At 41.1% G+C, this 24251-nt stretch overlaps 1 protein-coding gene across 1 annotated transcript in view; it reads right to left on the reverse strand.

Annotated features, from left to right (window-relative positions):
• The window catches only part of PGM5 (phosphoglucomutase 5), a 192062-nt gene that overhangs the window by 37103 nt on the left and 130708 nt on the right, over nucleotides 1-24251 (reverse strand). Inside the window, exons 8-9 of the mRNA XM_055311538.1 lie at nucleotides 17154-17289; nucleotides 13437-13620 (exon numbers count right to left, since the gene is read on the reverse strand). Coding sequence (XP_055167513.1) covers nucleotides 13437-13620; nucleotides 17154-17289 — 320 coding nt within the window. The remainder of the gene's footprint in view (nucleotides 1-13436; nucleotides 13621-17153; nucleotides 17290-24251) is intronic.

The following is a 24251-nucleotide window of genomic DNA, read 5'->3' on the forward strand; positions in this document are numbered from 1 at the left end:
CTTGTTATAAATAAGCATACTGGCAGGGGCCAGAGGAAAGAAGAGGAGGAAACAAAATAATTAAGCCTGGCCACTTATTTCTGAAAAAGGAGAAGTCTCAGGCAGCTCTGACATCAGACATTTTCCCTAAGAAATTTGCCCTTGAAACTTGTCTGGCCTTAAATCTTGGTTGTTAGGAATAAGCCATGATTAAAAATATACCTGCCATATAAATCTGACTGCCAGTCCCTTACCCTACCCCCATATCTGCTGGGGTGGGGTGGGGGCCACTGTGATTCTATCTGAATGGTTTTCTGCTTTTTACATCTTGTAGACATATTTTGTTCCAATCCCAAAACAATAGCCTTAGTCTCTTTCGGAGTGATTCAATGTCTGCCACGATTTGTGTAACAAAAAAAGGAGCCAGCTCCCTTCCTGGCAGCTCCTCTCTCTAGGATACTAGCTTTGCAAACAGGATGAAACTGACCAGGATTCATTCACTGGGCTAACATTTTAGAGCAGCCCCTGGGGATTGGGTCCTCGGTTAAGCCCTGGGGATAGGAAGATAAAGACACAGTCCTTGCTCTCCATAAGCCTGGACTAGTCATTGCAACATATTACAAGCAGCAACCATTTTCCTAACCACTTCCTGCTGCAGGAGGAGTGAACAGTTAGGACATTCCAAATGGAGTAAATGCCCCAATTCCCTACTACTCAGGAAGGGTTCTAGACCAAATTATGTTCAGACGATGAGGTCCCAAAGGTTCCACAACTATACCCACAGTCATGTTTTTACAAACTCTTTCGAAGCTGTGTGTTCTTAATAAGCTTGCACTCACCTTGTCACCATATATGGGACACATGAGTAGGTAATTGGTCACTCAGGACTATGGTTTATGCATAAGTTGGTTAAAGCAATATTGAAGGCTAAAGTCCTGAGCCACCTGTTCTTGTACATTCCAAACCACTTGAGACCCCCTTTTTCTGATGACCTCTCAAACTCAATCCTTTCCTGTAGCTCCCATGTCACCATTAATGTAATTAACCAAGAATTAATTAATAATCCCAGATTTGTATACACCCAGTAGGAGGTATTCCAGAATTCAGGCCATAACAAACTGTCAACATGTATTATTAGGGACGCCTGGGTGGCTCAGTCATTAAAGGGTCTGCCTTTGGCTCAGGTCATGATCCCAGGGTCTTGGGATTGAGCCCTACATTGGGCTCCCTGTTCTACTTTTCCCTCTTCCTCTGTTACTCCCTCTGCTTGTGCTCTCCCTCTGGTGTGCACTCTCTCTCTCAAATAAATAAACAGTATGTATTATCAGCTCACAACTAAGCTTTTTTATACAGCAAAATCATGTTATTTTGTTTCCTTGTGGGTCACCATATCTTTGGCTGTACTTCTAGAAGACTAGGTGGAATCTACATGTAGTAGCCTGGAACAGATTTTGCGCTTGAACAGCCGATAAAGGCACACGCGAGGTGCTGCTGATAATTCCACCTCTCCCCTTCTTAAGAAACCACCCACAAGATCTTACCAGAGAAATCCTGTTGCTTTGTGAGACCTCCATGTGAGAACCACCCCATGTCTCCTCCACATGAGAGGACAAAAGTTCTAGACTCAGTTCTATGCTGCAGAACTGTGCCCCAGATCCATGCCTGTTGAGTGTCACTCTGATGTATGAAGTTGTATTGGATTGCTTTGGCATCTGCATGTTCCTTCAATGAATTTAATGAACTTCAATGAACTACAATTAATGTGTACCCTGAAAGTGAGCCATATTCTTGCCAGTGTGCATAATCACCTACTTTCAATTAAATTACGAGGCCAGAGTCACCACTGGCCAAGACCTGCCAAGTTTCTCAATGTTTTGTAATTCCAACAAAAGCATCCCAAGAATCCATTTTGCTTTTTTTCGTTTTCAGGTTAAACCAGGGGTTGGCAATATAGTTTGTCAGCCAAATTTGACCTGCCACCTATTTTTATAAATCAGGTGTTACCAGAACCCAGCCAGCCCTGTTCACTTATATTTTCTCCAGGTCTGCTTTTGTGTTATAACTGAAGAGCTGAATCATTAGGACAAAGGCAGTCTGGCTCATAGGGGCTAAAATATTTACTATTTATTATCTTTTATGGGAAATGTTAGCTAACCCCTGTAATAAACCATTACATTATCCACAACACAAAATACTTACCTTCAACTCTACCCCAGAAAAATATTTTATCTATGTGACTTACCAAAATCCCAATTAGAGAAAAATAATGAAGAGTATCCAATCCATGCACTTCTCTGGGTATTTTAGCCATAGATTCATCTGGACCTATATGTGACCTGATTCAACTTACTTCTGACCAACCACTCATGACAAAAAATAGATTTATTAAATTGCATTTTCATTTCACATCCTCCCTTTCCTTGTAGGGCCTACAAGGTACTGCCTTATAAAACCTGTTTTTGCAGTCACTGTAGGAATATTATTGGAGATTGTATAAAATTCCACATGAGACATTTCCTTAAGAGCCAAGTGTTAGGAAAGCCTTTCCTTCCCTGAGGAGCTGGCATTTTTTGTCTTTCTGACAATAATAATTAACCATAGTTCCCTTTCCAATATGGCTGCCAGAACACTTAATGCCAAATTTGAGGTTCAGCCCAAGCGGATCCTTATGATTTGCATAACTATGAATTTTTCTTCTGTTCTTGACTCTCTACTCTTATTTATATTTTCTCTAGTCTTGATTTCTGTTTCTTATTTACATCCTAACAACTTCATTATGTGTGTTTTTGCTGCCACAAATCCTCCTCAAGAAACAAGGCTCAGTTAAAAATGAATAAAATAAGTTCCCATCTCAGCCTTAACCCTAAAGTGCTGGAATTGCTGAAATATGTCTTTGGGTCCTTCATTAGCTGATAAGCTCTGGTAGGGCAAAGCCTTCTGTTCTTTGTTCACCATTTATCCCCACAGCCCAGGAAAATGCCTGGCACACAATAGGCCCCCTGCAAACACTTGAGTGAATGTCACTGCGTGTTTACAACTGGAGTGAGCATCACTGGAATGAATGCCTCCTTCCACATTTAAGGAGGGCCCACAGGCCAAATGAAAACATACTTATGTTCTCTATCCGTGAACTGGGGTAAACATATTACTCTGAAGTGTAGTCATGAATAATGCTGTATCTACTCATCTCATTTTTAAGGCAAGGGTTAGTTTTGGCTAAAAACAATGGAGTTTAACCATTGTAGGTTCCTGTCCCCACTTGTGTGATGTCAGACAAATCATAAGCCCATTAGTTGCAAAAGGTGCAATGCACTGGAATCAGCTGGGGTCTTTAAAAAATATTGCTATCTGACTCTTAGCCCCAACACTGTAATTTAATTTGGATAGGTTATGACTTGGGCACTGGGATCGTAAAAGCTCTCCAGGTGATTCTACTGTGTAGCCATATGTGGACACCCTAGTAGTAGCCACTTTTGTCTGGGTCATCTGCCTCATGTATCAAGTGACTGACTATAGTACATGTCAGTCTTAAGGAAGATCCCTTTGAGATTTAAGGTTTCACCCATATACTCCCATCGGACTGGAACCTCAGGAGAGCCATAGCACAGTGAGGGGGTGCCAATAAAACATCTTGCTGCTGTGTCCTGAAAGCCTCCTCCTACCACCTTGCCAATAGCAGAACTATTACAAGAATCTCCTCTTTGAACCATCTGACACTAAGGACCTTTAGCACAGTCTCCTAGGGAATTCCTAAAGCAACTGTAAAGGAATCCATGGCACCTCTGTAGTCACTGCAGCAACAGTGACCTGAATGTCCAGGTTGACACAACAGCCACAAACCCAAAGAAGGGCTTCGAAGAGATGCCCTCTTCTGTGCTAAGATAATGTTAATCACAGAGTAGGGTATCAAAGGGGCACTTTCAGTTCCAGCCTAGCATTTTCTTCCCATTGGGTGCCTGTTGTTGTATGCCTCAAAGATAAGAGCTCAGTTTTGCTCACCCTAGACTTGTCCCAGGGCTGTTAAAAGGCCACATTTTTTTGCAGGTATCTCCACCCCCAAATCCACCAATGTGCTTCCATTTATCACTATATCTTTTCTTTTTATCCCCACATTTGCCCCTCTTTGCTTTGGACATGATAAAAGCATAACAACTGGAGAACCCCGGGCTGGCGTTCTGGCTCAACTAATCAGGAGGGGTCTTGAGCAAGTCACTTTGAGCGCTATAAGTCTTTGTTTCCTAAAAAGGGATGAAAAACAATGCAGCCTGGCTTACTGGGTTGTTGTGAGCATCAGATCAGAGAATATATGTGAAAAGTGCTTTGAAAATCATAAATCAGGGCAGCCCCCGTGGCACAGTGGTTTAGCACCACCTGCAGCCCAGGGCGTGATCCTGGAAACCCTGGATCGAGTCCCACATCAGGCTCTCTGTATGATGCCTGCTTCTCCCTCTGCCTGTGTCTCTGCCTTTCTCTCTGTCTCTATGAATAAATAAATAAAATCTTAAAAAAAAAAAAATCATAAATCAGTCTATAAATACTATTCGTATGTTAAGCTTTTAATGAAAATGGTACTATGCTCTAAGGCATCCAGCCTTCCAGATTTTTCAGAAGACTGCCAAAGAAAGCCTAAATGGTGATGGTTTATGGTATATTTATTTTTAAGTTAGGTGGAATTAAGATTAACTTTATTTTAAGGACTATGCCACGTTCTCTGAAATCACTACTAAACTCACAGATCTGTTACCATTTTCTTCTCCACTGAACTGGCTTCTTTGACCATGAAATGTCCCTTCTAATTTGGTCTATTTAGACCATTAGGTCCTGAATGAAGGACCTCAGAGTCATCCTGGCCACTTTCTCCCTTTGCTGGAAAGAAAGGGAAGAGTTAAAAACCACTTAAGGTAATAGCTGGTCACAAGAGGAGCCAGAACTTTAGGTCTTCTGACCCCAGGTTTATAATTTTAGGTTCAACCATATGAGACTGCTGATTGTCACACATTGCTTCTCATGAACTCTTTAAACAATATCTCATATGTCTTGTATGGTCCCCCATATGGGTAGAGGGCCTTTTGTATAGCAGGTATTTGATAAATGTTGGATAAATACATGTTGGGTTATTTTTTTAAGCCCTTGTGTAAATTGATGCAGGGAAATCTGCAAGTTGCTAAATACACACAGAGCTGCCAGATGTTCATTTGGAGACTATAGGACATGTTGCAGCCAGGCGGGGAAGGAGGAACTGTACATTACCAACAGTTATTTGGCAGCACCCAATCCAGTCAAATAAGAACTTAGGATGAATTCCAGGTGGAAAACGGCATGTGGCCCCCAAATCTAGTACAATGTCACATATACAGTCAGTTGGCCACACCAGGTATGTGAACCTAGAGACAAGATAGGCACGGAAGAGAGAGACTCAAAGCCTAACTCACAACTTATCTCCCACAGGAGATCCCAATGATTTATGGAAAGCTTCAAGGTGAAAATACTGCTGTGTAACATCTGAACCATATTTTGTGGAAGAAAGCATGCAGCTTATAAAGCAGAGGATTTGGATTGGACAGACATCTCTCTCCATAAAAAAAAAATTAACTAGAATTACCCATTTTTCTTTGTTTAAGTCAGAGAGTTAGCTGCAAGCATGAGTTCAAAAGAGGTTGAGCAGAGCAGCAGCTAACTAGTCCATACTGTGCCCTTATAGAGATTACGAGCAGGAAGACAAATTAGAGAAAAGTATCTTTTCTCTTGGCTAACCTGGACTTGAGTTTCTCCTCCCCCATTAGGCTGGGTGCCTTTGTGCAGTGCACTGACTGCACAGCCATGACTGCCTTACTTTGGGGAGCAAATTCTCGTCTAGTCTTTTTCACAACCAACCCAGCTCGCTTGGAGACCAATAATTGCAAATAATTATTTGGGGGGAATCAAGATCCAATGGCTTCCTAAGTGCTCTTTTAAAACACATATCCAGCAAAAGCCACATTAGGTGATGAGAGCGCTGCTTAGAGAGTGAAGGCTTAAAAATTATCCGGATTCCAACTATCAAATTTGGAACAATGGAACTAGGTCACACATGTTCCATTTTTTCCCTCATCTTTGGCCAAAATGGCTGTTGATCCCCATTCACTCAACACCAGCCCCAGTTCTGGGATATTTTGGAATCAGACACACTTTACCCAGACAACAGGGGTGGCTTCCTCCCTCAGTTCCTGTGATAATCCACAGTTTTTTCCTTTAATATTTATTTTTCCTGGTGACGGTCACCCTCCTGACTACACACAGACATTAGTAGTTCAGTAGGAAGTAACTGTGATGTCATTCATTCCAGAATGCTTAGATTCTTATCACACATCTTAGCAGGATTCAACTACCAGCATTTTAGAAAATAGTCCCAAAGCCTTCATATGATGCCTCCAGAAACAAGGGCTAAGGATACTTCTATCTGTTGACGAGGAGTTAGTAGCACTGCAGTATATATTAAAGCATTAATTTCAAGATTGCCAATTTACTTGCTTCATTATTTCTGAATACTGAAGTTAAAAAGGTCAGACACCTTCCTATATATTAAAACAACAACTCCAAAAGCCAATTGACTTTGCAATCAGTCTTCAAAGTGTGCTTTTTCCCTGAACTAACTTCAAATGGTTCTTTTTTCCAGGTTGAGGACAACATCAAAATGTTTCCACACAGCCTGCATAACTTGAAGAGGTATTAATAAGCTCAGAGTTAGCCTGACATAATCAAATTGGATTTGGTTTTCCACATCAGCTAACTGGTATGCTTTTATTTACATCAGGTTTTTTAATATCAGCTGAACTGTTACTGGCAAATGACTTCAGCACTGGTGGAATTTCATGATTTTTGATCTTGTTAAATAGAAATACAGGCATGGGACGAATCATGAGGAGAGACTCAGTTCCTTAAATTTTGCTCCTGGTGTCAAGATTTCATTCATTTGAGAAATATAAAAAATAGTGAAAGGGAATAAAGGGGAAAGGAGAAAAAAATGAGTGGGAAATATCAGGGAGGGAGACAGAACGTGAGAGACTCCTAACTCTGGGAAACGAACAAGCGGTGGTAGAAAGGGAGGTGGGTGGGGCGTGGGGGTGACTGGGCGATGGGCACTGAGGGGGGCACTTGGTGGGATGAGCACTGGGTGTTATTCTATATGTTGGCAAATTGAACACCAATAAAAAATAAATTAAAAAAAAGAAAAAAAAAGATTTCTCTCTTCAAAGCTAATTTTCAAAATACAAGTTATGGTTCTGGATCGATGCCCATCCTAGTGGCAATACGCCATTACTTGATGCTGGTACCATCTGTCATATCATCCTTCTTTCACACCACCAGGATTGGAGTATTCCTTCTATCAGAGCTGGGAGAGTCTCATAATCAAGGTGTACTGACTCCAGGAGATTTGGGCTACAAGGAGATGGGGACGATAATGCTAAGGGGTAATCTGGTGCTGATGATGTTCCTTGGGATGCTAATGGTTAAGGAAGAGACAGAGCACCTAGCACCATGGAAAATCTTCATGTTTGTACAAGGAACTCATCCTTGAGAAAGAGTGGTCCACCAAGTGAAGCCTTAAGGAACTGCCTACCTTTCCCTCATCTTTCCCATATCCTTGCAAGGCATAAAGTGAGAACATCTTAAATTAGTCAGCAACTGGATCAAACTGCTTCCTACTCTCAGAGGAGCTACTGGCTTATTTTTCCCACTCATATTTGAAGAAGCCATCATCATTCATTCATGTGACTAGATTTTTACCTGAAAATAACAGTGACATACCCTCATGGGACAAGGATGAGAGGATGAACTGCAAGTGTTGAACTGTGCCTCACTAAATTGGTATTTCTAAATCAGAGTTTCTCTTAGGTCCTGTTTAATAGAAGACACACATCAACTTTTCTCTTGGTACCTGACATCACAAAAGTATCAGCCACTTGGAGGCAGCCACAGTAAATTCCATGAGACCTAGACAGGCATGGGAAGGCCAGTGAGGTCCTTGGGAATTCACGTCAGGGACTGAATACTTCAGGGTCCTTAAATGACCTCCACAGGGTCTCACAGGCAGGACTGACTTTGCTGAACACTTCCATAGCTGTGAAGGGGATGGGGGTGGGGTTTATCACCAGAATAGGATTTTAATTTCATTTTGGATGGAGAAGCATTTCTTCTTTATCTCTAGAGATATATGTGAAACTGCTTTTTTTTTTTCCAGTCTGTTTCCTGACTCTGACCCCAAATCAAGGACAAAAAAGGAGATGGAGTTGCCTTAAAAAAACTTTTCCTTTCTGAAGCAAAGTGGGATGGAAGAGATGGGGGAGGAGAAGACTTAAGGAAGGAAGAGAAATGTGACTTTGAATCAACTCAGGAACTGAAGAGGCCTTCCTGTGTCTCCACATGACACCCTGCAAAGTTGTATGCCATTCAGCATTGTGTTCCTTGCTTTTCTCATCATATAGAGTTCGTTAAATGTCAAAATCCTTCTTTCCAAAGGATGCTCTTTTAACATAACTTCTTTTAGCTAACGATTTATTAGTGGTTATTACATGTCAGGATTTTACATGTATTATTGAATTCTCCCAATAGCTGGGAGAATGATTTTGCCACAATGATTATTCCTATTTTCACAGATAAGGAAAGCCACAGGGAAGTTGAGTAAATTCCTAAGATCACCCATCAATGAGAGAGTAATGCTGATTCAAACCCAAGACTTTCTGGTCTCAAGCCTATACACTTGAACACCACTCACACCGTTTCCTCAAACTGATATTCAGTCAGGTTGAGGATTCTGGTAAGGGAGAAACAACCGATATTTCTTGAATATCAGATGGATACCAGCCACTGTGCCTGGCACTTTATAGGACTTTCTCCTCAAACCTCTGTAACCCTACATGATGATTATTACCAACATGCCACCTGCCTGACCCAACAAGTTGAGAAAAGAGGAGTTAAGTAATATGCCCAAAGTCACAAATCCTAGGCAGTGACAAAGCCAGCCTTCAAATCTATGTCTGCTTGACTCCAACATAATACAATACTCAAGAGGCCATAGCAATCTGCTTCCCACAGCAAACAGAGACGTTGCCTTGTTATGTTTCCTTTGGGTTTTGCTAGGCAAGGTATACTTTGTTTGTCCTTATAGATCAAATCTCTTCCATCTTAATTTTAAAATGACACATAATTTAGTAGATTATTTTAAATTACAGTGTTCTCTAACCAAAAATACAGATAATAACAAAGGTTGGCAAAAGTGTGCAGAAATTGGAACCCTCCTACACTGCCGGTGGGAATGCAAAACAGTGCAATTGCTTTTGAAGACCATGTGGCCATTTCTTTAAAGATTAAACCTAGAGTTACCATTTGACCTAGCAACCCCATGCCTAGCTACACACCCAAGATAACTGGAAATCTATGTCTGTAAAAAAACCTTATGTGAATATGCACAGCAGCGCTGTTCATAATAATCAAAGACTGGAAACAGCATGGGGCTCCTGGGTGGCTCAGTTGGTTAATTGGCCAACTCTTGATTTCTGTTCAGGTCATGATCTCAGGGTCCTGGGATGGAGCCCTGCATCAGGCTCCCTGCTCAGTGGAGAGTCTACTTTAGGATTCTCTCTCTCCCTTTCCCTCTGCCCTTCCCCCTACTCATGCACACTCTCTTTCTCTAAAGATATATATATATATATATATATATATTATATATATATATATATTTTTTTTTTTTTAAGTAGAAACAGCCCAAATGTTCACCAACTGAAGAATGGATAAACAAAATGTGGTCTAGCCACTGATGAGACATTATTCATCAGTAAGAAAGAAAGAAATATCGATATGTGGTATCACATGGATGAACCCTAAAAACACTCTGCTTAGTGAAAGAAGCCAGTCACAAAAGACAACATAGTGTATGGTTCCATTTATGTGAAATACCCAGAATAGGGAAATCCAGAGAAACAGAAAGTAGGTCAGGGATTGCTGGGAAATGGAGATTATAGCTAACAAGTACAAGTTGCTTTTGGGGGTGACAAAAATGTTTTGCAATTGATTGTGGCAATGATGGCACAACTTTATAAATATACTACAAACCATTGAATTGCACACTTGACATGGTGAATTATATGGTGTGTGAATGATATCTTGGTAAAGCTGTTATACATTTATATTTGAAAACTGTTCCAGGGCACCTGGGTGGCTCAATCAGTTAAGTATCCAACTCTTAATTTCAGCTCAGGTTGTGATCTCAGGGTCATGAGATCAAGCCCCATGTCGGGCCCATGCTGGGCATGGAGACTGCTTAAGATTCTCTCCCTCAGCCCCTGACCCCCTTTCTCCCTCTCAAAAAGCAAAAAAAAAAAAAAATAAAACAAACAAAACTCCATGACAAAAACCAATTACACATTTGGCATGCTCTTCAGAAATATCTGTTGAGGGACACCTGGGTAGCTCAGTGGTTGAGCTTCTGCCTTTGGCTCAGGTTGTGATCCCGGGATCCTGGGATTGAGTACTGCACCAGGCTCCTCACAGGGAGCCCGCTTCTCCTTCTGCCTATGTCTCTGCCTCTCTCTGTGTCTTTCATGAATAAATAAATACAAATCTTTAAAAAAGAAATATCTATTGAATGAAGTCCCAAAGTACTTTATGGCTATTTAAAAATAATACATGTTCATTTAAATTCAAATATATCTTTCAGGAGTAGATGGTGCTTGCTTTGCAATAGTATCACATGAAATGTGCCCAGACTCAACCATCCCTGGAACAGAATGCTGATGACTACTGACTTCATAGGAGTGCTGAGACGTGGGCCTCGGTGGTGGAAGTTTACCAGCAGCCCCACGATGCAGGAACTCCCTACTCTGCACTGATAGGGCCAATGGTGGTACAAAAACCATCCATGACTCGCTGACAATGTGGATGCCACTGAATGTCAACTGTCTCCCCAAACCCTCAGTGAGCCAAACTGAGTGTATGGAAAAGTTCTGGGGTGACTCAGGACCACCAGCTAATAAACTGTCACTTGGGTCCTGAATCTGGGAAGATGAATGACAACCTTCCTTTCTTTCTAGAGAAGCTCCCCAGAACAGCTTCTGGCAGCATTTACTATTTATGGCCACATTGGAGCTAATACAAAAGAATATGGAAAGAAAAAAATAATAATAAGTTCCAGAGTAAAAATGGAAACCAATATTCAGGGTTGCAGGGGAGTGGACATGGAATAAATAGATGTCTGAACTTGAGATCTAGCTGAGGAATTAGCCTGATGTGAACTGTTAAAAGAGCCAAGAAAAAGGGACACAAATGGTGAATGCTTTGGGGAAGAAACAAGGTAAGGTATTAGTGGATTTAACAGCAAAACAAATTAGCTCAACAGACAAGCAGACAAGCTTCTTTTGAGCAAATAAAGTCCAGAACCTAGCATCGACTAGATAATCTTTTCAGGGAATGGTTTTCAAGCCTTCCCCACCAGGGAACAAAAACCTCCCAAGAATAATTTAGAAAGCACATATTTTATGAGCCTTGGATTTGCAAAATGTTTGTTCTGCGGTTCCTTTGCAAAATGGAAGTAGGAATATGGGACACAATTGGAAAAGATTCATCTAAGGCCCTGAGGCTCTAAGATGCCATGTGCTGAGCTCCCGACTTCATATCTCCAGAGATTCACTAGTGTAATTTTGGAAAGGATTCAATCTCATCTACAAAAAAAAAAAAAAAAAAAAAAAAAAATCCTCATGTGAAACAAAACACAACTACCAAAAACGTAGTGTATACTCTCTGTGTAAAGGATAGCTGGGCTTTTGTGTCTTTTATTTCATTGCCTTTCTAAAACAGTTCTGTGAAAAAAATAAAAAATAAAAATAAATAAAACAGTTCTGTGAGATTTTTACAAACAAGGAAGAAATCAGGCAACTTTCCTGAAGTCATATAACTGGCAAGTGGGACAGGGAGAGGATTTGATTCTGGGTCTTCAAAAATTTTTTTGACTTTGAAAAAAATTATTTATTTGAGAGAGAGAAAGCATGAGCAGGGGGAGGGGGAGAGGCAGAGGGAGAAGCAGACTCTCTGCTGAGCAGGGAGCCCAATATGGGCCTTGATCCCAGGACCCCAAGATCATGACCTGAGCGGAAGGCAGACCCTTCACTGACTGAGCTACCCAGACACCCTTGCATCTTTAAACTTCTTAACCACTCTTATCTCCAGTACCCCACATCTTCCCAAAGTAAAACAGTAATCAATTTGTCCAGCCATAGAAGGCCTTCTAGAATGAAAGAGTAATGACATTTTGACAGAGATTCCAGATCACCATGAAACTCAACAGACAAGGAGAATACTAAGAAAATAATAGGGCTTCAGGCTTTGGAACATCTGGAAGTCAGGGACCCTAGAATAAGGACAGTGTGTGAAATATTAGTCAAAATAAAAATATCAGTAACTACCACTATATCTAGTCTACCAAACCCTATAGCTTATGATTTATTTTGTTGTCTGTTCTTGGTGAAGAATGTGTATGAAGATAAGAATTTGGGTATTTTAGAATGGAACTTTTCTTAATATTACTCAGTGTCTTATTTGAACTATAACTGTTGAATTGTGCTCCTAGAGTGGTCAATTTTTGCCATAGTCAATAAATATACAAAATCAAAAATATAAATGAATGTAATAGGTTCCAACCTCTCTTGCACAATTCACAAAGATGAGACTGTGATAGAAGTTGTTAAATTTGTAACTTACCTTTTGTAATAATTCTCAACCATAAATCTTCCTTTTGGGTTTTGTGGGACAAATTTTCTAACTGTTTTTTCCCCCATAACCCATCTGGTTAAGCTCCTATCATTCTCTTTTTTTTTTTAATTTTTTTTTTATTTATTTATGACAGTCACAGAGAGAGAGAGAGAGAGAGAGAGGCAGAGACACAGGCAGAGGGAGAAGCAGGCTCCATGCACCGGGAGCCCGACGTGGGATTTGATCCCGGGTCTCCAGGATCGCGCCCTGGGCCAAAGGCAAGCGCCAAACCACTGCGCCACCCAGGGATCCCAGCTCCTATCATTCTCAATGACATAAGGTAAGAAAAGGCGAAACATGCCTGCACCTGAGGGGGGTGCCAAGGAAAAGGGATATTTTGCCCTTGGAACCTTTTCTGAATCTGTAATGACCACCATACAGAGGGCCTGCAGGTTGCAAACATTTCAGAAGGAAATACTGGTTTATATGTAGTATTGGCCTGTCAGTTACAAGTATAAAGAATGCTGGACAGTCAGGGCCCTGTGTTCAAATGCATCCTCTACCATTAGTTAACTAGGTAGGCAACCTTCACCAAGGGCTTTCTTCTCTCCTGGCTGCTGGGCTCTCATCTGTAGGATGAAGCCCTCAGAGTAGATCATCCCTAAAGACCTCTCCAACTGCTGGATACTTCAGCCCCTGGCTTTGCCTGTTCTGGTGATTTCCTTGCCAAGTACCTGTTTCTTGGTCACTGTGCCATCCACAGGGTCCACATACTCAAAGCAGTCTGTCTTTGCCACACTGTAGACATGGTTTCCCACGGCGAACTGCTGGCCGATGAAGGACTTGTCTGTAACCAGGGCCTCCAGGTCCCTCATGATGTAATATGTTGTCTTGGGCTCTAGTCCCTCGTAGTCAAACCTGGGGAGGGAAGGCAAGACACAGGGTGAAGACAAACCTAATCAGAGAGCCAGTAACTGGGTGGCCCCCTCAAGATCATCGAATCATCAGTTTGGTTTTCATGGAAGAACTGCACAGAAAAGCACTGGTCCCTACTCTCTCCTACCTGGCCCATATAAGCCAGGTCCTGCACAGGAGCCAGAGTGAACTTGTAAAAATCATATCAAATCATATACTTTCTTTTAAATCCCTCCCCAAGGGCCCATCACATTGAGAACAAGACTCTAGACCCCAGGTCATAAGGCACCATGAGATCCGGCCTCACCCACCCCCTCAACTTTGTCCCACTCTCACCCTTATTCTCTATGCTCCAGCCACATGGGCCTTCTGTCCAGTCCTCAAAGACAGTTTGCCCTGTCCTGCCTTTGAGCCTTTGCCATTGCTGTCTCTGCCCTCAACCTGGGATATTCTTCCCTCTGACTACTCAAATACCTGGCAGTCTCTTCCATCACCTTTCAAACTTAGTGTCACCTCCAGAAAGTGCTCTTCTCTGACCATCCATTCAAGATACTTCCCTCTGTCTGCCCCTCTCTCACACCACTCTTAATAGTTTGTGTATTTGTTTACTTATTTCTTATCTGCCTTTGTCCACAAGAACCATGAGCTCCAGGAGGGAAGAGACCTTATCTGTTTTGTTCTCTGCTGCTTCTAGTAAGTGATTTATAAGCAGAGGGATGAAAGATGGGAGGAAGGAAGGAGAGAGAGGAATCAAGGGAGGTGAAGAGAGAAGGAGGAAGGGAACTCAATGTATCATAAATCTCTCTTGGAAACTTGGAAGAAATACCACAATTGTTCCATTTTAAAAAGGTCCTTCCAGCCAAGATCATCAAATGTAACAATGGGGCTGGGAGGTGATTAGAAAAAAAAAGTCTAAAAATAACACCTATCTCATTTGTTGTTGTACCATAATGCATATCAAGTAGTCAGTCCAGTTCCAGACACCATTGGTTAAACCTATTAATTGATTTTATTCTTAGTCACAACCACAAAGAAATTGTAGAGTCTTTCCCAATGTCAGAGAGTCTTGACCAAGACCTAATAGCACACTTGGGCAGGGTGGGGTGCTCCTCGAGAAGGAAGTCCTCAAGGGGTATCTGTGCCCAAATGGCTACAGTGGGATCTCACACTGGGCTCCATGTAACCCAAGGACAGGATGTGAGTTCCCAGCAAACTGGAAGAAGGAAGACTTGCATCATTGTTACTATTTTCTCTTCACCCAAGATCTCTTAAGACTTTTAGTAAACATCAGGGTGTTAGCCAAAATGGGAAACATGGAATGATGCCATTTCTAGCAGTGGGTCCCCTGTCTCTGTATCTCTGTATCTTTTATCCTCTCCCTCCTATCCAGATGTGCCCTCTTCAGCCTCAGGAACAAAATAACCAAGAATTCTCTCAGAACATTCTCCGCAGTGGATGTGTTCTGAGCCTAAATTCTCTTTAACACTAGTCTTTTGGGGGAAGATAAAGACCCAACCAAGCCAAGAGGGGCAGGAGGCTAGGATAAGAGAATTTATTAGGATACAGAGAGGCCCTGAAAGAGAATCAGAAGTTGAGGAAATCCACTAACGTGACAGATCACATTTGGTCTCTGGCTGATGGTCATCAGACCAGCCTGCCCAAATGCTCATCTTCATGAGCAGACTCGGCATTTCTACCCTTTCCTACCACGAACCACATCCCCTGACCCACCACCACAATACACTTTCAAGAAATCTTTCAATGGAGAGTTCCTTATGGGGTCCACTCATACAAGGAAAATCATCTGGGTTCCCAGCTATGACTTTAGGCTCAGAAATAGTTAAACCAAAACTGTTTTATTATCTCTTCCTCCCCACACCCAAAAAAACTGGATAGGAGGCATTTTATTTCACAAGGATCTCTCAACTTGTATCTGCTGGAGACTGAAAAAAAGTATTTACCTTTCATTCTACCTATTCCCTCCTCCCTTTTTATCTCTGTGATCTTTTTGGACAGAAATCTGAAACATTAGTCAATGTTCTACAAGAATTTAAATCTCCATGGCATTATATTCTCTAATATGGTATTTGTTATGAACAAAGTAATTATCATGTAAGCTCTTGGCCACAAAAAATGAACTATATTATAAATACACTTATCATAACACCATGTCTTCAAAAACACTGGCAGAAAGCTAGATATTCATTGCACACATTATGAGGAACACATCCCTAACTCAAAGTGATCTCACTAAGCCAGAGATTGGCCATAATAACATTTTATCAGGTTGGACTTTTTTGGAACTGCTTTGTGCAATAGAAAGGTTTGTTGTGCCAATTAGTTCCCTGGTATGCCAAAAAGGCCCACAAGAATCAGGATTTTTTTTGGCACTTGTTAGAAATACTAGTACGTAAAACAAATTCCCACCTGCTTTGAGAGTATTTTATGATACAAGGAATAAGTTGAGGTGGTTTTCAGGCTATTACAACCTTTGTCTTCTTGACAAATGAGGAACAAAGAACATGATGGCACTGTCAACATTTCCTAGAGTACTGCAAACTGTTTTGAGCCCTATCACAGGCTTTCTTATTCTCTGATATTTATCTAAGTAAATGAGTTTTTTTAAGAGAAGAAACAATCACCTTATAAGGGAAGTCTAAAAGATTCTTTCTGTGTCTTAAGCTCTTGAAATATAACCAAACATCCAAAGTAGTTAGCTGTTCATAAACAAAAGGAGGCACAATTTCTGTTTTCAATATGTAGAGAGTCTCTGAGAATACTCAAGAATTCCTTTGTCCCATAGCTATTTTCTCTACAGTTGACATCCTTTCCTACTATTGCTTCCCTCACAATCGTGGCTTGGTACTAGGAACACAAACCTAGCATATCTAGGTATATGTTTCTAGCAGGCAACCATGCCCCTCTCCCTTACTTCAAAAACAGGAAAGTGATATAGACCCCCAACATTGAGCTCTTAGCCAATAAGCTTTTCCCTTCCTCCCTCCCAGGATAACAATTCCTTATCTAGTCTCCTTTCACAGGGACAAATCTTTAGCAAAATCTGGGGCTCCTGAACCATGTGGCCCCGTCAGAGGGCACCTTAGACATTGCTGGGCCATTAGTGGGAAAGTAAGACAGAGGTAAGGAGAGGATGACAAAAGCAGACCAACCTGTCACAGCTTTGTCTCTGCCTCCCTTCCTTGATAATTATGGGTGCAGAACTAATAAGCAAAGCCTCTGGTTGGACTATACAACTCTCAGGGGCACCAAAGGGCTTTTAAGGTTCTTCAGTTCAGATTCCCTCTTGGAATGGCTGCCCACCTTACAGTCACTGATGAAAATATTACAGAGGAATGTCACTAGGAGAGGGGAAATTGATGCCTTCTGGTTTGGACGTCCTTCACAGGACCCCCAACCAATCTCAGGGGCTCCAGCCTCTCTGTTCCTCAGATCGTTCTGAATGATGCCTCCTTCTGAAGGTTCTAGTCTGCCAGTTTTCTCTAAGAGCAGTTCCCCAGGGTCCTCACCCTTCTCACCTGCAATAATAGTGGCGGCCAAATTTGGCCCAGTGATCTCGGACGATTTCCTCCACACTCTGCTTCCGGGCAGCCAGAATGGAAAGCCAGACCAAGACAGCCCAGAGGCCATCTTTTTCCCGAAGGTGATCAGAGCCTAAGAAAGAAAAAAAGTATTCTTGTATTCTTCTGAGGATCTGTTTTCTGGGTGAAAAGTAAAAGCTAAATGAACTGTGAAGACCAGTTAGCAATTGAATGTTGAAATGGTTGGATATATTTATCCATTGTGATAAATATATGTCCCATAATAAGCTTGCATTTCTAAAAATTTCCAACTAAAATTCAAATAACATAAAATTACATCAAAAAATAAATTCCTGGAGGTTGTTGAAAGTACCAAAGAGCCAAGCTGACATCACATTTGCCCAGTGGTATCATTCATTCAGTCAGTATTTGGGGATCCTTAAAATATTCCAAGTGTTGGTCTAGGTGCTAGGAATACAGCAGTGAACAAGACAGCTCTTTATTTGTAAAGCTTGAATGCAAGTAGGTAGGGATAGGCAACAGAAAAGTACACAAGAGGAAAAGATGCATTAAATAATAACAAAGGCTGTGAAAAAAAATAAACTAGGTGATAGTGTCACAGAGTATGACAGCAGCAAATACTATTACCTAGAGTAGTGTAGTTTATCTACAGCAGGGCTGGTGGTGGCTTTCCCAAAAGACATGTTCACCCACAACCTGTGAATGTGACCTTATTTGAAGAAACAGTCTTGTAGATATAATTAAGGATCTTGAGATGACATCATCCTGGATTATCAAGGTGGACCTTAAATCCAATGACAAGTGTTCACCAAAGGATAAGAGAAGACACAGAGAAGAGAAATACAAAGGACTGGCTTATGTAAAGACAGAGATGAAGATTGGAATTATGCTGCCACTAGCCAGGGAACGTATGCAGCCACCAGAAGTTGAAAGAGGCAAGTAGGTCTTCTCCCCTAGAGTTTTTAGAGGAAGAATGACCCCACCAACACCTTAATTTTGGATTTCTAGCCTCTAAAACTATGGGAGAATAAATTTCTGTTGTTTTAAGCCACCCAGTTTATGGTAATTTGCTATGGTAGCCTTAGGAAATGAATACAGGTAGTCGTGGTCAGCTCCACTGTGATGATGCCATCTGAGCTGACAAGTGAGAGTCAGCCATGCTGAGATGTGGGGACAAAGCATTCCAAGCTAAGGAACAGCAACTGCAAAGTCCCTGATGCAGGTAAAATTGGGAAACTTAATCCTACAGCTACTCTATAGAAAGAGAGGCAGTTCATATTGTGACATTCAAACGAATGATGAGTGCCAGCTGGACAGGTAGGTTTCTGTGCAAAAAGAACCAGAAGAAAGTATGAGAGGCCCACTTAAGCACCTGTCTGTTGGCCAACTCTAAGCTCTCTTAGAAGTGAAGAAGGCCCTGAATACAAGGCACTTGCAGCAGTGTGGGGAATATGGTGCAATGGGAAAGCATGGGAAGGCTTTGGAATGAGGGTTTGAAACCAAGCTCTGCTACTTCCCACCTGTGTGAGAAGTTGTTGCAAAGTTATTAACCTTTCTGAGCCTCGACTTCTCATCTGTAAAATGAGGATATGATCAACAATCTTGTGGAGTTATCCTACCAATTTAACCCAGTTCAGAGGGCAGGCTCGTGAGTCAGTTTGCTTATGTTCAAGTTCTAGCTCAACTAGAACTTTTGTGTGACTTTTGCCATTCTCATCAGCAACACAGAGATGATGATGGCTCCTACCCCACAAAGTTACTGTCTGGATGAAGAGATAAAACATTATTATGTATTTAGAACACTGACTGGGTTGTCACAAGTGGTTGTTGTTGCTGTTAATCTTATCTTTGGTAATTCACACAATAGGCCAACATGGTGCTGATTCCTTAATGCACACTGTAAAGCAGATTCTCGGTTATTCATATAATTTTATCCTGTGACACTAGCAATGACCATTAACATGAGAAAGGGGACTGGGACCAGGGGGTGGACCATCTCTTCTTGCAATAGAGCAATGAGAATGGACAAGAGCACTCTTCAGCTTCAGGGCTATGAAACACATATAGAAAATCAAAACGAGAGATGTGATGTCACAAAGCTGTTTAAACCTTGGAAATGGGATGAAATAATACATTCGTTAAGTTAAACATTTTTGACAACCACTCAGTGAAGCTATGAATCACTTACTCCTCTTGTAACATTGACAGTATTCAATGTTAAATGCTTTTCCTTGAAAACGAAAACACATACAACCTTGACAGGGCAGTGAAGATATTTAAAAGGAAAAATGATCAGTTTTTGGTTCTTCCTATATGCTGATCAATGATCTGCTGACGACACTTTTAGATGTCTGGTTGCAGCTGCCTCTAGGTTGAGAGGACCCTAGGCATTAATCATCACACCATGGGGTGACTCTCATCTTATCCAGCGAACTTTTCACACTGCTACAAAAATGGAAGAAGTTTGGAAGATGCTAGGTTGGCTCCATGGCTAAGTGCCAAAAAAACAAGTCTAGGAAACCCTGCCCAGTGGGATAATTTCAAAACCTTTTGTCCTTTTATAGCTAAAAAATCACTTTTATTTACTGGCTAGAGAAAAATACTCTTTTGTTTCAAAACATGGGCTTCACATACCTTGCATTTCCAGCTGGATTACATTACCTGGAGATAGAACCATTAGGTTCTATTAACTCTGTGAGATAAGATGTCATAATTCAGTGGTAGAAGAGACATAAAGTTCTTTTAGCAGGATTTAAAAAAATCTCAACCATTTGTAGCCAACTTCGTAGTAGATTTGTGAGTTGGCTTGGATATACTTGCCTACAAGTTAAACATTTGCCAAAATTCATAAGGACCAATGGTCTAATAAAATGAATTGTGAAAAAGAAAAGAAAAATAAATAAAATGAATTGTGCTCTTCACAGCTCTTGGAGGTAGGGATAGAGACACTGAGGATATAGCATTTAGATACATTTCCATCAGATGCTCATAGTATGTTGTAGAGAGAGTTTGGAGGATACAACCTTCCTTTCAATAATTCTTTAAAGCAAATGAACTATAATGCTATATCAGTGACAGGTAAATTAAATAAGAAATGCAGAAAACACAAAGATGTCAAATGAATAAACCTCACCATAAACAGAGTAAAAACAGAGGGGAGAGATGTTCACATTATATATTACAGGCTAATATATTTCATATTTACAAATATTTTATGAGCCAATAAGAAAAAGAGACACCCCCATAGAAAATCATGGAAGGGCACAAATGGATAATTTTCAAGAGAAAAATATTAATATTTAAAAACATGAACAAATCTTCAGTCTCACTGTGGTCAAAATTCATAAAATGGGGTAATATTTGGAGTCTGCCAAATTAGCAAAGATCAGTTAGGAGAAGGGAAATACCTAGTACCAGTAAAGTATTAGTATAATTGTGTAGAATTTGATAACATAATTTGGAAGTAATAATCAATAGTCTTTAAAATGCCACTCAGCTTTGGACCGAGCTCTTCTATTTTTTTTAACCTTTTAGCCATAAAGACTGAAGTAGCTAAGGGAAGAGAGGAAAATTGGAAAAATAAAGGCTAATCGTTAAACATCAGGATAATTGTGGAAAATCCATCCAAAATCTTGTTTAGATGCTCATCCAATTTTCACAAATGGAATAAATCAGTTTTCCAAGGAGGAATTTTCAGTATGTTTTTGTAGCAAAATATATGTAGGTATGTCTATCTGTATGTGCACAGGTGAACAAGAGGAGGACCACGTAACCACTACCAATAGTTATCTCTGAAATGATAGAATCACAGGAGTTTTCTTCTTCTTCTGATCTATTTCCAGAAGACACATGTATTTTTTCATTATAAGACAAAAAGTTGGAGATCCTTGGGTGGCTCAGTGGTTTAGTACCTGCCTTCGGCCCCAGAGCGTGATCCTGGAGACCTGGGATTGAGTCCTGCGTCGGGCTCCCTACATGGAGCCTGCTTCTTCTCTCTGCCTGTGTCTCTGCCTCTCTCTCTCTCTCTTCTCTCTCTCTCTCTCTCTCTGTCTCTCATGAATAAATAAATAAAATCTTTTAAAAAAAGACAAAAAGTTTTCAGTGGTGGGTAGAAGTTCCCATTTGAGGCCATTCAATTCCATTTATCAAAGAGCTAGTTGGAATATTAAAGGGATCGCTACCACTAATGAACAGGTGATGAACTTTGAACCTATCAATCATCCCATTTCTTCCACTGAGTAATAGCTTTTTAGAGCATAGAGACTGAATATGACCCCCGTCCTTGTGGGTCTCACAGGACTTGCGATTAGGATCAGGAATGTCCTGTAAGGTTTTAGTAACTAACAAAAGGTGAGAAAAGGAAGAAGATGTGCAGCTGAACTGTCAACTTTGGCCTTGGGGGAAGCTTATTTTGTAGCCTACCTTTAGCTTCACAGCAAAATGGAATGAAAAGTATGGGGAGTCCCTGATACTCCGTGTCGTCACACAAATACAACTTTCCCCACCATCAACATTCCCCACTGGAGTGGGACATTTGTTATAACTGCTGAACCTACCCTGACGCATGATTAATTCCTGAAGTCCATAGTTTATGCTAGGGTTCGCAATGGTGTACATGCAATGATTTTGACAAACATGACAAACTACTCTACTTTTTGCCATCTTCATAGTTATGCCTTTTCCAGATTATTATATAGTTGGACTCACACAGTATGGAGCCTTTGCAGTCTGGCATCTTTCACTTAGTAATACGCATTCGAGTTTCTTACATGAATTTTCATGGCTTGATAGCTTATTTATTTTTAGCACTGAGTAATACCAGTACAATTTTTGAAGCTTGTTCCTCTGGAAACCTGGCCACCTGATTGAGGACCTTGCCAGGAGCTTTTAGCCATATTCCCAAAGCCCAGAGGTACCACTCTCCTTGCCTTCCTCCATCCAGGCCAGCCCAGCCCAAAGATCGGAGAAGTTGCCATCCCCACCCAGATACTAGAAAGAGGCCTCAGGTCTATTTTTTTCTCATCAGAAATATCCCTATCCTCTCCTCCACTCCACTCAAATTCAACTTTGAATTTTCTCATTTTAAAACCATACTACTGGGATCCCTGGGTGGCACAGCGGTTTGGCGCCTGCCTTTGGCCCAGGGCGCGATCCTGGAGATCCAGGATCGAATCCCACATCGGGCTCCCGGTGCATGGAGCCTGCTTCTCCCTCTGCCTATGTCTCTGCGCCTCTCTCTCTCTCTCTCTCTCTCTCTCTCTCTCTGTGACTATCATAAATAAATAAAAAAATTAAAAAAAATAAATAAAACCATACTACTACTTTCAGCTAGGCAGACACCAGTAAGACTAGTGGCCTCATGAAAGATAAGGGGGAAATAAAGAGCATACTCAGTCTTAAAGGGATTGTCTTTGAATGGAAATCCCAGCATAGGCAAATCAACTCAATAAAACATCACACAAGTTCCTAACAGATTAAGTCATCTCAGCTGAGACTCAGATCTGGAACGTCCGAACTTGTCAATTAGGAAAATAGATATCATTTGCAATTTGCTGCAGGCCCCAAGCTAAAACGGCTGTTATGATTCTTAATCCAGGCTGCAAATTAGAATCACCTAACGAACTTAAAAAAAATAAAATACCAAGTACCAATGCACAGGCGTCGTTCCTGACCACTAAAATGAGAATTTTTGGCAATGGGACCCAGGCATCAGTATTTTTCTTAAAGTTCCTCAAGTGATTCTCATGGGTGGCAGGGATTGAAAGCCACTATTTTAGGAGAAGAATAGTCAAAATAGGACCATGTTAGGGGCAGATTGCTTAGGGGTAGTGGATTAGGCCTCTTCCTCTATTTGTTCAAATTTGGTCCTAAATGAAAGTGACCACTGGTCTGTAGATTGGCGGGTACCACAGGCCTTGCTCGGGTGGGTGGCTCTTGCTGAAGCATGTCAGGGATTTTCGTTTCTCCCTGCCCTTTTTGTCTGGAAAACATGTGAGGGCTTTGCCAATTTTGGGGTAACCAACTCGTCCCAGTTTGCCCAAGATCTTCTATAGCAGTAAATGTCCCACTCCCCAGAAAACCTCTCAGTCCCAGGCACGCCAGGATGGGTGGTCATCTCCTAGGAAGGGCCACTCACTTAAATAGGTGCCTGATGGTTTTTAGGATTTGTGCAGGTTCAGTACATGTGGTAGCACACACTGTTCCCGGAATCATAAATGACAGGAGGTATATGCCCTTGTTCTTGAAGGAGGATTACGAAGCACGATAAATTCCAAAATGGAATAGCAGCAAGGCACCAGACACTAGCTAAGTATCTCACACATCTATCATCCAATTTTCACAACGCATAGCTCCTTTTTTACAAATAAGAGACAGTAGTTAGACCATTTGTATGAGGTCACACAGCAACTAGTGGCCAACCCTGTGCAGTTTGACTCTAACACTGATGGGCTTCGCTACAATCAGCAAGCCCAGGTACGATGGTGGTTCTCAGGGCTGCAGTACGCCAGAGAAAACACCCCATGTGGCCAAACTCAGGCAACCATCCTGAGGATGTGGGTCATGAATGTGCACTTCATCCTTCTCATACAGTCAGGAAAAGTTGCCAATTTCCCTTTGCTTCTTTTCTCAGATCAATTCATCCTTCCCATTTACAAACAAAGTTCGCACTAGTTTGCCATGAAATTCTTCCCATGGTCTTTTCAGCCACTCAAGACAATGATTTGTCTTTTTTTTTTTTTTTTAAATAGTGGAGTTATAAGGGAAAATTGGGAGACACTGCCTAAAGGTGAATCTGAGATTTGAAAATATGCTGTTGAATTGTGATGGGTTGGTTTTGGGGCTTTGCTTTTTTTCATGTCTCAAATCGCTTACTTTCAGCTTTTTAAATCTTGCCCAAAAGCAAGTCTCATGGAAAAAAAAATCACTTTCCAATGCTTAAAAAATAAATGCTTTTAAAAAACAAATGCTCTAAAATTTTCACCAGGTGGAGAACAAAATAATTCTGTATATAAGCAGACCAGGATATGTATATCCAGTAACAGGCCAGCTGTCTGCTCAAAAATGTAGGATGGC

Source organism: Nyctereutes procyonoides, unplaced genomic scaffold, assembly GCF_905146905.1.
Source record: "Nyctereutes procyonoides isolate TBG_1078 unplaced genomic scaffold, NYPRO_anot_genome, whole genome shotgun sequence".
NCBI lineage: Eukaryota > Metazoa > Chordata > Mammalia > Carnivora > Canidae > Nyctereutes > Nyctereutes procyonoides.